At 72.6% G+C, this 13,277-nt stretch overlaps 3 protein-coding genes across 6 annotated transcripts; 1 reads left to right on the top strand and 2 right to left on the bottom strand.

Annotated features, from left to right (window-relative positions):
• Positions 1-810: 810 nt before the first annotated feature.
• ZNRD2 (zinc ribbon domain containing 2) lies at positions 811-3,762 on the bottom strand. The gene is made up of 4 exons (XM_064437472.1): positions 3,684-3,762; positions 3,344-3,405; positions 1,762-1,846; positions 811-1,223 (listed from the first exon to the last, which is right to left on the bottom strand). Exons 1-4 carry the CDS (start codon positions 3,697-3,699, stop codon positions 811-813), a joined length of 576 nt encoding a protein of 191 aa, XP_064293542.1. The 5' UTR covers positions 3,700-3,762.
• Positions 3,763-4,208: 446 nt separating this feature from the next.
• On the bottom strand, positions 4,209-7,454 carry LOC135310245 (RNA-binding protein 4-like). 4 transcript variants are annotated; one of them, XR_010370399.1, is made up of 5 exons: positions 7,323-7,454; positions 6,348-6,769; positions 4,834-5,533; positions 4,549-4,627; positions 4,209-4,374 (listed from the first exon to the last, which is right to left on the bottom strand). XR_010370399.1 is itself a non-coding variant. In XM_064437441.1 (4 exons), exons 2-3 carry the CDS (start codon positions 6,757-6,759, stop codon positions 4,842-4,844), a joined length of 1,104 nt encoding a protein of 367 aa, XP_064293511.1. In that variant the 5' UTR covers positions 6,760-6,769; positions 7,323-7,454; the 3' UTR covers positions 4,381-4,627; positions 4,834-4,841. The 4 variants fall into 4 exon arrangements, 3 of the variants coding, with proteins under 3 accessions (XP_064293511.1, XP_064293512.1, XP_064293513.1); XM_064437441.1 differs by lacking the exon at positions 4,209-4,374 and having other exon boundaries at positions 4,381-4,627; XM_064437442.1 differs by lacking the exon at positions 4,209-4,374 and having other exon boundaries at positions 4,381-4,627; positions 7,308-7,340.
• A 154-nt stretch (positions 7,455-7,608) lies between these two features.
• On the top strand, positions 7,609-12,400 carry LOC135310246 (putative nuclease HARBI1). The gene is made up of 3 exons (XM_064437444.1): positions 7,609-8,879; positions 8,920-9,706; positions 11,900-12,400. Exons 2-3 carry the CDS (start codon positions 8,950-8,952, stop codon positions 12,292-12,294), a joined length of 1,152 nt encoding a protein of 383 aa, XP_064293514.1. The 5' UTR covers positions 7,609-8,879; positions 8,920-8,949; the 3' UTR covers positions 12,295-12,400.
• Positions 12,401-13,277: the final 877 nt, after the last annotated feature.

The raw sequence follows: 13,277 nt of genomic DNA, 5'->3' as shown, positions 1-13,277 counted from the left end.
AACCCCTCCAAACCCACCCCACAGCCCCCTCCTCACCCCACAGCCGCCCCATAACCCCCCCAAACCCACCCACAGCCCCCTCCTCACCCCACAGCCGCCCCATAACCCCCCCAAACCCACCCCACAGCCCCCTCCTCACCCCACAGCCGCCCCATAACCCCCCCAAACCCACCCCACAGCCCCCTCCTCACCCCACAGCCGCCCCATAACCCCCCCAAACCCACCCCACAGCCCCCTCCTCACCCCACAGCCGCCCCATAACCCCACCAAACCCACCCCACAGCCCCCTCCTCACCCCACAGCCGCCCCATAACCCCACCAAACCCACCCCACAGCCCCCTCCTCACCCCACAGCCGCCCCATAACCCCACCAAACCCACCCCACAGCCCCCTCCTCACCCCACAGCCGCCCCATAACCCCACCAAACCCACCCCACAGCCCTCTCCTCACCCCACAGCCGCCCCATAACCCCCCCAAACCCACCCCACAGCCCCCTCCTCACCCCACAGCCGCCCCATAACCCCACCAAACCCACCCCACAGCCCCCTCCTCACCCCACAGCCGCCCATAACCCCCCCAAACCCACTCTCCAGCCCCCTCCTCACCCCACAGCCTCCCTATAACCCCTCCAAACCCACCCTCTAGCCCCCTCCTCACCCCACAGCCGCCCCATAACCCCCCCAAACCCACCCCACAGCCCCCTCCTCACCCCACAGCCTCCCCATAACCCCTCCAAACCCACCCCACAGCCCTCTCCTCACCCCACAGATGCCCCATAACCCCCCCAAACCCACCCCACAGCCCCCTCCTCACCCCACAGATGCCCCATAACGCCCTCCCCCCAACCCCAGGGACGGCGGAAGGAGCCCCCCAATAAGGAGCAGGAGGCCACGGGTGGGTTCTGCATTGACGGAGCGTTTATGGGGGGCTGCCGGGGGGGGCGAGGGCCTGCAGCCCCCCCAGGGCCTCGGCGCAGGCCCGCACCAGGGCGCAGAGCTGGGTGCTGCCCTCGGCCGAGGCCGTGCGGGGCAGCTCCCGCGCCGCCCACACGCCAGCTTCTCCAGCACGGCCGCCCGCGCCGCCCCCACCGCCGCCTCGCCGGGGGGCCCGGGGGGCCCGGGGGGGGCCCCCCGTAACCCCGTCGCTGCTCCCTCGCAGTGCTCGGGGCGGGGGGCGGCCGGCTGGCGGGGGGGCGGCGGCGAGGAGGATGAGGGCTCCGGGGCTGACGGACGGACAGAAGGACGGGGTCAGAGCCTCGACCCCATCAACAGCGCCCCCTCCCCCCCCACGTCCGCAGCCCCACACTTCATCCTCAGCCCCCCATCCTCAGCCCCCCAGCCCATCCCCAGCCCCACACCCCATCTCCAGGAGCACCCCCCATCTCCTCCCCAGCCCCACACCCACTCCCCGGCCCCCCATCCTCACCCCCATACTCCATCCCCAATAGCCCACCCCAGCTCCCCATCCTCAGCCCCACAGCCCGTCCCAGCCCCACACCCCATCTCCAAGAGTCCCCCCATCTTCTCCCCAGCCCCACATCCACTCCCCAGCCCCACACCCCAGCCCTAGCAGCCTCCCAGGCCCCCCCATCTCATCCCCAGCCCCCTATCCCATTCCCAGCAGCCCCCCCAGCCCCATTCCCATCCCCCCATCTCCAGCCCGCAGCCCCCCCAGCCCCATCCCCAGCCCCCCAGCCCAACCCCAGCCCCCCATCTCATCCCCAGCAGCCCCCCCAGCCCCCCATCACCCCCGCCCCGTACCAGGGCCGCCCCCCGCCCCGTCGCAGTCCAGCTCCTGACAGGCCACGCAGTAGAGCTGCTGCTGTTTGTCCTGCAGCAGGATGGTCTGGGGGGGGGGGACGGGGGGGGGGGCGCGGAGGGGGAGGGTCAGCGAGGCCCCCACGGCGCCTCCCAGCCCCACAGCCCCGACACCCAGCCCCACACCTCTGTGTGCCTGTCCAGTTGCCAGACCCCTCCCCGGCCCCCCATCACTCCCCATTCCCATCGCCCCCCTTCCCACCCCCACATCCCCACCCATTCCCAGCCCCCCTTCCCCTCCTTGCACCACCCCCCCAGCCCCCCACCCCTGCCCCATTTCCAGCCCCACATCCCCCCCATTCCCAGCCCCCCTCCCCCAGCCCCCCACCCCTGCCCCATTCCCAGCCCCACATCCTCCCATTTCCAGCCCCACATCCCACGACTCGGTCCTCCACCCTTGCCTCATTCCCAGCCCCCCACCCCTGCCCCATTCCCAGCCCCACATCCTACGACTCAGCCCCCCACCCCTGCCCCATTCCCAGCCCCCCACCCCTGCCCCATTCCCAACCCCACATCCCAGGACCCAGCCCCCCACCCCTGCCCCATTCCCAGCCCCACATCCCACGACTCAGCCCCCCACCCCTGCCCCATTCCCAGCCCCACATCCCCCCCATTCCCAGCCCCCCTCCCCCAGCCCCATGTCCCCCCTCGTTCCCAGCCCCACATCCCCCCATTCCCAGCCCCACATCCCACGACTCAGCCCCCCACCCCTGCCCCATTCCCAGCCCCACATCCCCCCCATTTCCAGCCCCACATCCCACAACTCGGTCCTCCACCCCTGCCTCATTCCCAGCCCCCCACCCCTGCCCCATTCACAGCCCCACATCCTACGACTCAGCCCCCCACCCCTGCCCCATTCCCAGCCCCCCACCCCTGCCCCATTCCCAACCCCACATCCCAGGACCCAGCCCCCCACCCCTGCCCCATTCCCAGCCCCACATCCCACGACTCAGCCCCCCACCCCTGCCCCATTCCCAGCCCCACATCCCCCCCATTCCCAGCCCCCCTCCCCAGCCCCATGTCCCCCCTCGTTCCCAGCCCCACATCCCCCCATTCCCAGCCCCACATCCCACGACTCAGCCCCCCACCCCTGCCCCATTCCCAGCCCCACATCCCCCCCATTTCCAGCCCCACATCCCACGACTCGGTCCTCCACCCCTGCCTCATTCCCAGCCCCCCACCCCTGCCCCATTCACAGCCCCACATCCTACGACTCAGCCCCCCACCCCTGCCCCATTCCCAGCCCCCCACCCCTGCCCCATTCCCAACCCCACATCCCAGGACCCAGCCCCCCACCCCTGCCCCATTCCCAGCCCCACATCCCACGACTCAGCCCCCCACCCCTGCCCCATTCCCAGCCCCACATCCCCCCCATTCCCAGCCCGCCACCCCAGGACGCAGCCCCACATCCCCCCCCCCCGTTCCCGCCCCCCGCAGCCCCCCGGTTGCGCACCCCGCAGTGGGGGCAGCAGCGCCCCAGCATGCGGTACCCCCGCAGCAGCAGCTGCCCCATGGCCCGGCTGACCCGCTCCTGCCGCTCCCGACGGGCTTCCAGCTCCGCCGCCGCGCCCGGGAACGGCTCCGCGCCTGCGGGACACCGGGGGGGGGGTCACCGAAGGGGGGGGGGCACCGGAGGGTGGGGGGGGGGGGTCACCGGGGAACGGAACGGGGAGGCCCCGGAACGCTGGGGAAGGGGGGGGGGGGGGCGGTTGGGGTGACCCGAGTACGTGGGGGACGCGGCCCCGTGAAGGGCGGAGGGAGCGGCGGAGTGGGGGGGCGGGGGGTGTCCCGGGAGGGGTTTGGGGGTCCCCGAGGGGGTTTTGGGGAAGGGGCGGGGGGGGGGGTGGGGACCCGCCGAACCGCACCCGCGTTCAGCGCCATGGTCGCTGCGGAGACGGCGCGGCGCCGGAACTGACGTCACAGGCCGGGACGGAAACTAAAGCGGCGGCCGAAAAAAAAGGTCCGGGCGCCAAAAAGGGTCCGGGCGGTCCGTCCCCGAAAGGGGTCCGGGCGACCCCCCCCCCCGAAAGGGGTCCGGGCGACCCCCCCCCCCCGAAAGGGGTCCGGGCGACCCCCCCGAAAGGGGTCCGGGCGACTCCCCCCCCCCCCGAAAGGGGTCCGGGCGGTCCGTCCCCGAAAGGGGACCCGTCGGTCCGTCCCCGAAAGGGGTCCGGGCAGTCCGTCCCCCCCGAAAGGGGTCCCAGTTCCAGCCGTGAAAGGGGGCTGGGTTCCTCCCCCCTATACCGTCCCCCCTTGGAGGGGTGTTGGGGGGTCCCAGCGTGTCGCCCCCTCCCCCCACACCCCTTAACCTTGTCCAGGAGGGGAAGGGGGGGGACCCTGGCGCTGCCACACCCCACCCCCTCCCCCAAAATGACGAGCAAAGACAGAAAGTTGGTGAAAACCTTTTATTTTGCTGGAAAAAAAATCGAGGGGGGGGGAGGTGTGTGTGGGGCTCATCCTGGGGGATGGGGGGCAGCGAGACCCCCCAAGGTGGGGCAGGGGGAAGCTCCGTACAAAAAAAAGGGGGGACACAGGCTCCGTCCAAGGCCGCCGGACCTGGAAGAGAGCAGAGAGGTGAGAGGGACGGACGCCGCCAGCGCGGGGGGACAGACGGACGACGGAGGGACGGACGCGGCGGCGAAGAGGAAGGAGGTGTTTGGGGGGGATCCGCGGGCCCCCGGTGCGAAGGGAGGGAGCGCGGTGGCGGCGGCGGCGCGGGCGGCGTCTGACCTGACGCGGCGGCGGCGGCGGCGGAGAGACGGCGGCGAGTCCCCGGTGCTGCGCGGTGAATCCGCCGCGGCGGCGCCTCCTGCCAGGGGAAGCCCCGTTACCCACCGGCGGCCGCCAAACGGCACCGGCCGGCGTCAACCGAACGTCCCCGGCGCTCGCGGGGGGTGGGGGGCTGCGGGGGTGGGGGTCCCGGCGAAGCGCCGCGAACGCCGCCGCACCGGGAGGGGAGGCGAAATCCCCCGTCGGCGGCGCCGGGGTCGGCACCGCTGGGTGTCGGGCGCTCACCTCCGGTTCTAAAAGGCCGAGTACCGCGCCCGCTCCCCGTAGGGGTCCCGCTCGAACCGCTGCATGTCGTAGAGGGAGGCCCGGGCCACCGAGGAGACCGGCGACAGCTGCCCACGCTCGTACGTGTACGCCTCTCCGACGGTGGTGGCCGCGGCGGCCGTGCGGCGCAGGGGGCTTCTATCCCGGGTGTAATAGGTGGAGGAGGCGGCCGCCGCGGCGGTGGCGGCGGCGGCGGCGACGGCGGCCGCCGCGCCCGGGGTCGGCAGCAGAGCTCTATCGTACGCGTCTAGGGTGGTGGGGATGCGACCGGCCATGGCTGTGGTGGCGGCCATGGCCGAGGACTGGACCTGGGAGTACTGGGCGTACTGGGAGTACTGGGCCATGGTCTGCTCCGCGTAGGCGTCGTACGCAGAGGCCGTGGCGTAGGAGCGGACGCGGTAGCGCTTGTAGTAGTCGGCCATCCCGCCGTACGCCTCATCGTAATACACGGTCTCCCCATAGCCCGCGGTGTAGGGAGTGCGCACGGCTCCGTACTGCTCGTTATAGGCCTCGGCAAAGTCCGCCACTTGCCCCGGGCGATCTACCGGGCACTCCTTAGACCAGTGCCCTTCCTTCCCGCAGCGGTAGCAGCCGCTCTTGTCTCCCATCCCGGGCGCCGTCCGCAGCCGGCTGGTGGACAACTGCACGCGCATCCGCTTGCCTTGAGGAGAGAGACGCGAGAGGGGAGAGGCTGTGGTTAACCGGGGCTTCCCCGACGGCGCTGCTGCGGGCGAGGGGAGGAGGGAAACTCTAAACCGGCTCCTGGCAGCGCCGGCGACCCCCGCGCCGGGCGCGAAAGAGAGGGTTTCGCCACGGTTTCGGGCGCTGCCGCCAGCCGGGGTCGGCAGAAGGGACGCGCCGGCGTCGCCCACAGCGCCGACAGCCCGGCACCGGAGCCCGCCTGCGGCTCCGCTTTTCCCTTTATCACCCTTTTTTTCCCCCCCCCATCGAAGTCGCCGGCGGCACGGGGGCGCCCCGCGTCTTCCAGCCGCGCCACAAACCCCCCGGGAGAGTCCCCGGGGGCAGAACTTGCGCCAAATCTACCGGTTTTTAGGGACAAACCTCAACCTTAAACCAACAAAACGGCGCCGCGCAGCCGCTCTCCGCCCCGAGACAAAGCCGCCGCGCCGACGCCGACCCCGGGGACGTCCCTGCCCGCGGGAAGAGCCGCCGAGACGGGAAGCGGCGCCGCCGGCGGGAGCGGGACGCGGCTCGCTCGGAAGCCGCGCGTCGCAGCGCCGAGGGGGAGGAGGGGGGGAAATAAGGCACCGAACGAGGACCGCGCACGAGGGCCGGCGCCTCCGGTGAGCGACGGCGGCGCGGATCCGGCCCGTTAGAAACCCCTCCCGGTGCGGCGGTGGGGAGAGCGGGGCCGGTGCGGGAGCCGGGACGGTCCCGCGCCCTCCGCTCCTACCTGACCTGCTTCCTCCGGGCTCAGCCCGGCGCTACTTATCCCATCCCCGGGCGCGGATCACCTTGGAACTCGGTGTTGTCCAGCCCGCGGATGGCCTCCACCGCGTCCTCCGCTCGCTCCATGTGCACGAAGGCGTAATCCTTGACGATGTCGCACTCGATGACGGGGCCGTACTCCTCGAATTTCGCCCGCAGCTCCAGGTTGGTGCAGGCGGGGCTGATGTTGCCCACGTGCAGTTTGGTGGACGCTTTGCTCTTGTTCTTGCTGGCCTCCACGTTGATGCAGACGCCGTGCAGCTTGTGGTGGTGCAGGTTGCGGATGGCGTCTTCCGCCGCCGTTTTGTCCTCGATGTGCACGAAGCCGTAGTTCTTGATGATGTCGCACTCGAGCACCTTCCCGTACTGCTCGAAGAGGGAGCGGATCTCCTGCTCCGTCGCCTCCCGCGGCAGGTTCCCGATGAAAAGCTTCACCATCTCGCCCAGCCTGTGAGAAATTGCGAGGGGGGGGGTGGGGGGGGAGCGGGAAGAGAAGCGACATCTCAGCGGGCAGCTCGGATGCGACCCCTGCCCCCCAAATCCCTGCACCATCCCTGGCTCCACAACGAAGGACCAGAGCTCACCCTGGGGCCCAGCGCCGCTCCCCTGCCCGGGGAAGGGGCTTCTCCTTGCGGGCATGGCCGGGGGAATGCGGCCCCCTGGCACTCCCCGTAGATTCTCTAGTGGCTGATATAAGAGTTGGGCTGGGTGTGAGCCCGACCCCCCCCTCCCCTCCCCGGGAACACGAAGAGTGGGTCCCCACCCGGCCTAGGGGGAGGTGAAGGCGGGGTCGCCGGCTCTCCCAGGTGTACCCCGAGGTTTGGACACCCCCCCCCCCCCAATGCAACCCCCCCCCAGGTATGGCTCCCCTAGAGAGGGCCCCGAGCCAGGGACCCTTCACCCCACACCCGGCCGCCGGCCCCTCCCACCCCCCCGGCACCCCACAACCACCTCCGAGCCCCCACCGGCCCCCCCCCCCCCCTCACCGCTCTCCCCCTCACCGTGGACGGTATCGGCAACAAAATGGCGGCGGCCTTCCCCCTCCCCTCGGTGCCCCGCCCACCGCGCGCGCTGATTGGCGGAAATCAGCGAGACGGCGCCATGCGATTGGCCCAACCGCCGCAAGGCACCGCCCAACCCCGCGCCGGGTGACGTTGGGCGGTGTAGCGCGCCCGCCGGGCCTTTGGCCAATCGCGACGCGTCGAGAGGTGAGAGGGCGGGTCAGGAGGCGGGAGTTTCCGGGCATGTGATGCGGGCGGCGGCCAATAGGAGCGGGGGGAAGGGCGTGGCTCGGCGGCGCGGCGGAGGCCGGCGGGGTCGGAACGTCGGGAGCGGCGGATCTGGGTCGGCTGTGGCAGGGGGGGCCGGGAGCGACCGCCCCTATCGGCATCGGGAGAGGGATCGGGGCCCATCGGGGCCGGGACAGCGCGCACAGGCCGCCCCCACCGGCGCCGGGACCCCCCGCCCTTACAGGGACACCCCGACACCAGCACCGGCCCCCAGCGGGGCTGGCCCCGCCGCTGCGTGCCCCGCAGCCCCGCTCCTCTCCCATAGGGACCCGCTCCTTTGCGCTGGGCCCCGCCCTCTGACTCAGGACCCCGCCCCCTCCTAGCGATCTCCTCCCTTCAGCACGGAGCTCCGCCCCCCCACAGCCCCTGCCCCTTACTGATAGAGCTCCGCCCATCCTGTAGAGCCCCAACCCCCTTGGCCACGCCCCCCACAGGCACCTGACGTAGCCTGTATAGCCACGCCCCTTTCTGCTAGTGTCACGCCCCCTCTGCTAGGGCCTGCCCTTCTCCATAGAGAACCGCCCCTTCCCTTAGGCCCCGCCCCTCACAGGACTCCGCCCCCTGCAAAGCACTGTTCTGTGCACTGCTCTGCCCCTCCCACCCTTAGCCCCGCCCATCCTGCCTTTAACCCTGCCCCTCTCGCCTTTAGCCCCTCCCATCTGTAGCCCTTCCTGCCTGTAGCCGCACCCTCCCACCTTTGGCCCCTCCCACTTTTGACCCCACCCTGTCACCTGAGCCCCACCCTTCCCACCTTTAGCCCCACCCTCCTGCCTTTAGCCCCCCCCACCTCCAGCCCCACCCTCCTGCTTTTACCCCCTCCCATCTTTAGACCCACCCATCCACCTTTGGCCCCTCCCACCTTTGGCCCCTCCCACCTTTGGCCCCTCCCCTCCTGCCTTAACCCCACCCACCCCACCTTTGTCCCCTCCCATCTTTAGCCCCGCCCTCCCATCTTTCTCTAGCCCTGCCCCTCCCACCTTTAGCCCTGCCCCTCTCACCTTTAGACCCGCCTGTCCCACCTTTAGACCCTCCCTTCCAGCCTTTAGTGCCTCCCCCACCGCCTTTAGAGCCCCCCCTCCCGCCTTTACCCCCTCCCCCCCCACCTTTACCCCCTCACCCCCCGCCTTTAGAGCCTCCCCCCCCGCCTTTAGAGCCCCCCCTCCCGCCTTTACCCCCGCCTCCCCCGCCTTTACCCCCGTCTCCCCCACCTTTAGGTGCTCCCCCCGACCTTTAGCCCTGCCCTCCCGCCTGTAGCCCCGCCCCTCCCGCCTGTAGCCCCGCCCCTCCCCCTGTAGCCCCACCCCTCCGCCTGTAGCCCCGCCCTCGGCCCCGCCCCACCATGTCGGAGGCGGTGCTGCTGCTGCGGCGGGCGCGGGATCGCGGCGGGGACGCGCCGGCACCGGGCTCGGCGGGCTCGGCCGGGGGGGTCCCCGCGGCGGGAGGCCCTTCCCCCCGCCGCAAGCGCGGCCGCCGCCGCCGCTTCTACCCCGAGCACCGGGTGTACCGGGCGCGCTGCTCCTTCCTCGACCTGAGCGAGGAGCAGGTGCTGCGGCGTTACCGGCTGGACAAAGCCGCCATCGCCGGGCTGTGCCGCGAGCTGGGCGCCGACCTGGAGAGCCTGACGGGCCGCAGCCACGCGCTGCCGGTGGCGGTCAAGGTCACGTCGGCTCTCACCTTCCTGGCCTCGGGCTCCTTCCAAACGGCGACGCGCGCCGCCACCGGCATCAGCCAGTCGGCCATGTCCAACTGCCTGGCCCAGTTCCTGGAGGCGCTGCAGCGGCGGGCGCCGCGGTACATCGCCTTCCCGCCGCCCCCCGCCGCCGCCCCCGCCCCCGCCGCCGCCGCCTTCCCCGGCGTCCTGGGCCTGGTCGGGGGGATGCACGTCGCCCTGAGGGCTCCGTCCGAGAACGAGCCGGCGTATCGCAACGCCGGCAATTACCACTCCATGAACATGCAGGTGGTCTGCGACGCCGCCGGCGCCATCACCAACGTCGTGGCCAAATTCCCCGGTTCTTGCCCCAACGCCGCCGTCTTGGAGAATTCCGCTTTGGCCCGGCTGCTGGACGGGGCTCGGCCCGACGGCGCCTGGCTGCTGGGTGAGGGGGGTGCTGGGGGGGGCCCTGCGGGGGGCGGGGGGGGCCAGTGGGGGTGGGGGGCCCAGGGGGGGACCAGGGGTGCAGTGGGGGAGCCAGGGGTGGGGTGAGGGGGGCGGGGGCCCTGGGGGTGGGGGGCCCAGGGGGGCCCAGGGGTGCAGTGGGGGAGCCAGGGGTGGGGTGAGGGGGGTGGGGGGGACCCTGGCGGGGCCCAGGGGTGCAGTGGGGGAGCCAGGGGTGGGGTGGGGGGGTGGGGGGCCCAGGGGGGCCCAGGGGTGCAGTGGGGGAGCCAGGGGTGGGGTGAGGGGGGTGGGGGGGGCCCAGGGGTGCAGTGGGGGAGCCAGGGGTGAGGAGGGGGCCCAGGGGTGAGGAGGGGGCCCAGGAGTGCAGTGGGGACCAGAGCTGGGGTGAGGGGGGCAGGGGGGGCCCTGGGGGGGCCCTGGGGGAGGGCCCTGGGGGGCCCAGGGGGGCCCAGGGGTGCAGTGGGGGAGCCAGGGGTGGGGTGAGGGGGGTGGGGGGGGCCCTGGCGGGGCCCAGGGGTGCAGTGGGGGAGCCAGGGGTGGGGTGAGGGGGGCAGGGGCCCTGGGGGTGGGGGGCCCAGGGGGGCCCAGGGGTGCAGTGGGGGAGCCAGGGGTGGGGTGAGGGGGGTGGGGGGGACCCTGGCGGGGCCCAGGGGTGCAGTGGGGGAGCCAGGGGTGGGGTGAGGGGGGTGGGGGGGGCCCAGGGGGGCCCAGGGGTGCAGTGGGGGAGCCAGGGGTGAGGAGGGGGCCCAGGGGTGAGGAGGGGGCCCAGGGGTGCAGTGGGGACCAGAGCTGGGGTGAGGGGGGCAGGGGGGGCCCTGGGGGGGCCCTGGGGGAGGGCCCTGGGGGGCCCAGGGGGGCCCAGGGGTGCAGTGGGGGAGCCAGGGGTGGGGTGAGGGGGGTGGGGGGGGCCCTGGCGGGGCCCAGGGGTGCAGTGGGGGAGCCAGGGGTGGGGTGAGGGGGGCGGGGGAGCGCCCTGGGGGTGGGGGGCCCAGCGGGGCCCAGGGGCGCAGTGGGGGAGCCAGGGGTGAGGAGGGGGCCATGGGGTGCAGTGGGGACCAGAGCTGGGGTGAGGGGGGCAGGGGAGGCCCTGGGGGGGAGGGGGGAGGGCCCTGGGGGTGGGGGGCCCAGGGGGGCCCTGGGGGGCAGGGGGGGAGCCAGGGGTGGGGTGAGGGGGGTGGGGGGGGCCCAGGGGGGCCCAGGGGTGCAGGGGGGACCCAGCGGTGCAGGGGACCCGGGGGGTCCCAGGGGTGGGGTGGGGGGGAGCCAGGGATGAGGTGGGGGTCCAGGGGTATGTGGGGGACCCAGGGGTGCAGGGAGGGCCCAGGGGGTCCCAGGAGTGGGGTGGGGGTCCCAGGGGAGGCAGGGGGGTCTGGGGGTGTTCTGGGGTCCCTGTTGGGTACCTGTAGGGGATAGGGGTCCCTGCGGGGTCTCTGCAGGGTGCCTGTGGGGGCTCTGTTGGGGGTCTCTGGGGGGTCCCTGCAGGGGCTCTGTTGGGGGGTCCGTATGGGGGGCTCTGGGCAGGTCTCTGTCAGGTCCCTGTGGGGGGCTCTGTTGGGGGTCTCTGGGGGGGTCCCTGTGGGGGCTCTGTAAGGGGCTCTGGGGGGCGGTCCCCATGGGACCATGTGGGGGCTCTGGGGGGGTCCCCGCGGGGGGCTCTGGGGGGGTCCCCGTGGGGTCCCTGTGGGGGGCTCCTAGGGGGCTTTGTGGGGGGTCCCCGTGGGGGTCTCTGTGGGGTCCCTGTGGGGGGCTCTGTATGGGGCTCTAGGGGGGGGTCCCCGTGGGGGTCTCTGGGGGGGGTCCCTGCAGGGGGCTCTGGGGGCGTCTCTGGGGGGTCCCTGTAGGGGGCTCTGGGGGGGGGTCCCCGTGGGGGTCTCGGGGGGGGGCTCTGTAGGGGGGGGTCCCCGTGGGGGTCTCTGGGGGGTCCCTGTGGGGGGTCCCTGCAGGGGGCTCTGGGGGGGTGTCCCCATGGGGGTCCCTGTGAGGGGTCCTTGCAGGGGGCTCTGTGGGGGGCTCTGTAGGGGGTCCCTGCAGGGGGCTCTGGGGGGGGGTCCCCATGGGGGTCCCTGTGAGGGGTCCCTGCAGGGGGCTCTGTGGGGGGCTCTGTAGGGGGTCCCTGCAGGACTCCCCCGCCCCCCCGCCCCACCCTGACCCCCGCCCCGCGCCCCCTCCCCAGGCGACCGCAGCTACCCGCTGAAGCCGTGGCTGATGACGCCCATCGCGGCGCCCCGCGGCGCGGCCGAGGAACGGTACAACGCGCTGCACCACCGGGCGCTGGCCGCCCTCCGCCGGACCCTCGCCCTGCTGCGCCTGCGCTTCCGCTGCCTCGACAAGGGGCGGGGGTGCCTCCAGTACGCCCCCCAGAAAGTCTGCCAGATTTTCCTCGCCTGTTGCATCCTCCACAACATCGCCCTGCGCCGCCGCATGCCGCTGGAGCTGCCCGAGGGGCTCCCCCCCCCCGAAACCGAGCCCGACCTCCCGCCCCTGCCGCCCCCGCCCGGGCAGATCTCCAGCGAGGCCCGAGCCGTGCGGGCCCGCATCGTCCAGCAGGTCAAGGATGGCCTCGGCTGAGACACGCGCGCACCCCCCCCCACACCGGGTTTGGGGGGGCTTGGTCCCTTGGGGGGGGCTTGGTCCCTTGGGGGGGGCTCTGTTCCTCTTGGGGGGGGGCTCTGTCCCTCTTGGGGGGGTCTCTGTCCCTCTTGGGGGGGTCTCTGTCCCTCTTGGGGTGCTCTGTCCCTCTTGGCGGGGTCTCTGTCCCTCTTGGGGGGTGTCTCTGTCTATCTGGGGGGACTCAGGTGTCTTGGGGAGGGGGCTCTGTCCCTCTTGGGGGGGTCTCTGTTCCTCTTGGGGCGCTCTATCCCTCTTGGCGGGGTCTCTGTCCCTCTTGGCGGGGTCCCTGTCGCTCTTGGCGGGGTCTCTGTCCCTCTTGGGGGGTGTCTCTGTCTATCTGGGGGGACTCAGGTGTCTTGGGGAGGGGGCTCTGTCCCTCTTGGGGGGCTCAGTCCCTCTTGGGGGGCTCTGTCCCCCTTGTGGGGGGGGCTCTGTCCCTCAGGGAGGGGATGGGGTGTCTTGGCGGGGGGCTCATTCCACCTTGGCGGGGGGGCTCAAGTGTTTTGGGGGGGCTCAATCCCTCTTGGGGAGGGGGCTCAGTCCCTCTTGAGGGGCTCAGTCCCTCTTGGGGGGCTCAGTCCCTCTTGGGGGGGGCATAAAGGGACACGTACAAGGAGGGGGACCCTCCCATTGGCTGTGAGGGGGGGTCCCCATCTCCTACCGGGAAATGGGGGGGGGGGTCCCTGTCCCCTACGAGGAGGGCGATCCCCCCATTGGCTGTGAGGGGGGGTCCCCATCCCCTGCTGGGAAATGGGGGGCGGTCCCTATCCCTGACAAGCAGAAAGGGAGGGGGCTCCCCACCCCCCCACCGGTGTTGCCGCGTCCCCCGGTGCTCCCCGTTTCGGTGCCACCCCCCCCCCTCCCCCCCTCCCCCCCCCTTCCCCCCTCCCCCCGCTCTTTGTCCTCACTCATTTCGGGGCGAATAAACGTATTTTTGCAGC

Source organism: Phalacrocorax carbo, chromosome 32, assembly GCF_963921805.1.
Source record: "Phalacrocorax carbo chromosome 32, bPhaCar2.1, whole genome shotgun sequence".
NCBI classification, from domain to species: domain Eukaryota; kingdom Metazoa; phylum Chordata; class Aves; order Suliformes; family Phalacrocoracidae; genus Phalacrocorax; species Phalacrocorax carbo.
This window is presented reverse-complemented; position numbering and strand designations above follow the sequence as displayed.

What these genes read in the sequence shown, in the direction of transcription:
- ZNRD2 (XM_064437472.1), bottom strand. An exon ending in GTCGGGAGCGGCAGGAGCGG is followed by an intron (nt 1,847 to 3,343) that starts GTCAGCCGGGCC and finishes CCCCCCCCCCAG; the next exon opens with ACCATCCTGCTGCAGGACAA. An exon ending in CGGGGCGGGGGGCGGCCCTG is followed by an intron (nt 1,224 to 1,761) that starts GTACGGGGCGGG and finishes TCCGTCCGTCAG; the next exon opens with CCCCGGAGCCCTCATCCTCC.
- LOC135310245 (XM_064437441.1), bottom strand. Translation starts at nt 6,759, where the DNA reads ATGGTGAAGCTTTTCATCGGGAACCTGCCGCGGGAGGCGACGGAGCAG. An exon ending in GGACAACACCGAGTTCCAAG is followed by an intron (nt 5,534 to 6,347) that starts GTGATCCGCGCC and finishes TCTCTCCTCAAG; the next exon opens with GCAAGCGGATGCGCGTGCAG.
- LOC135310246 (XM_064437444.1), top strand. Translation starts at nt 8,950, where the DNA reads ATGTCGGAGGCGGTGCTGCTGCTGCGGCGGGCGCGGGATCGCGGCGGG. An exon ending in CGACGGCGCCTGGCTGCTGG is followed by an intron (nt 9,707 to 11,899) that starts GTGAGGGGGGTG and finishes CCCCCTCCCCAG; the next exon opens with GCGACCGCAGCTACCCGCTG.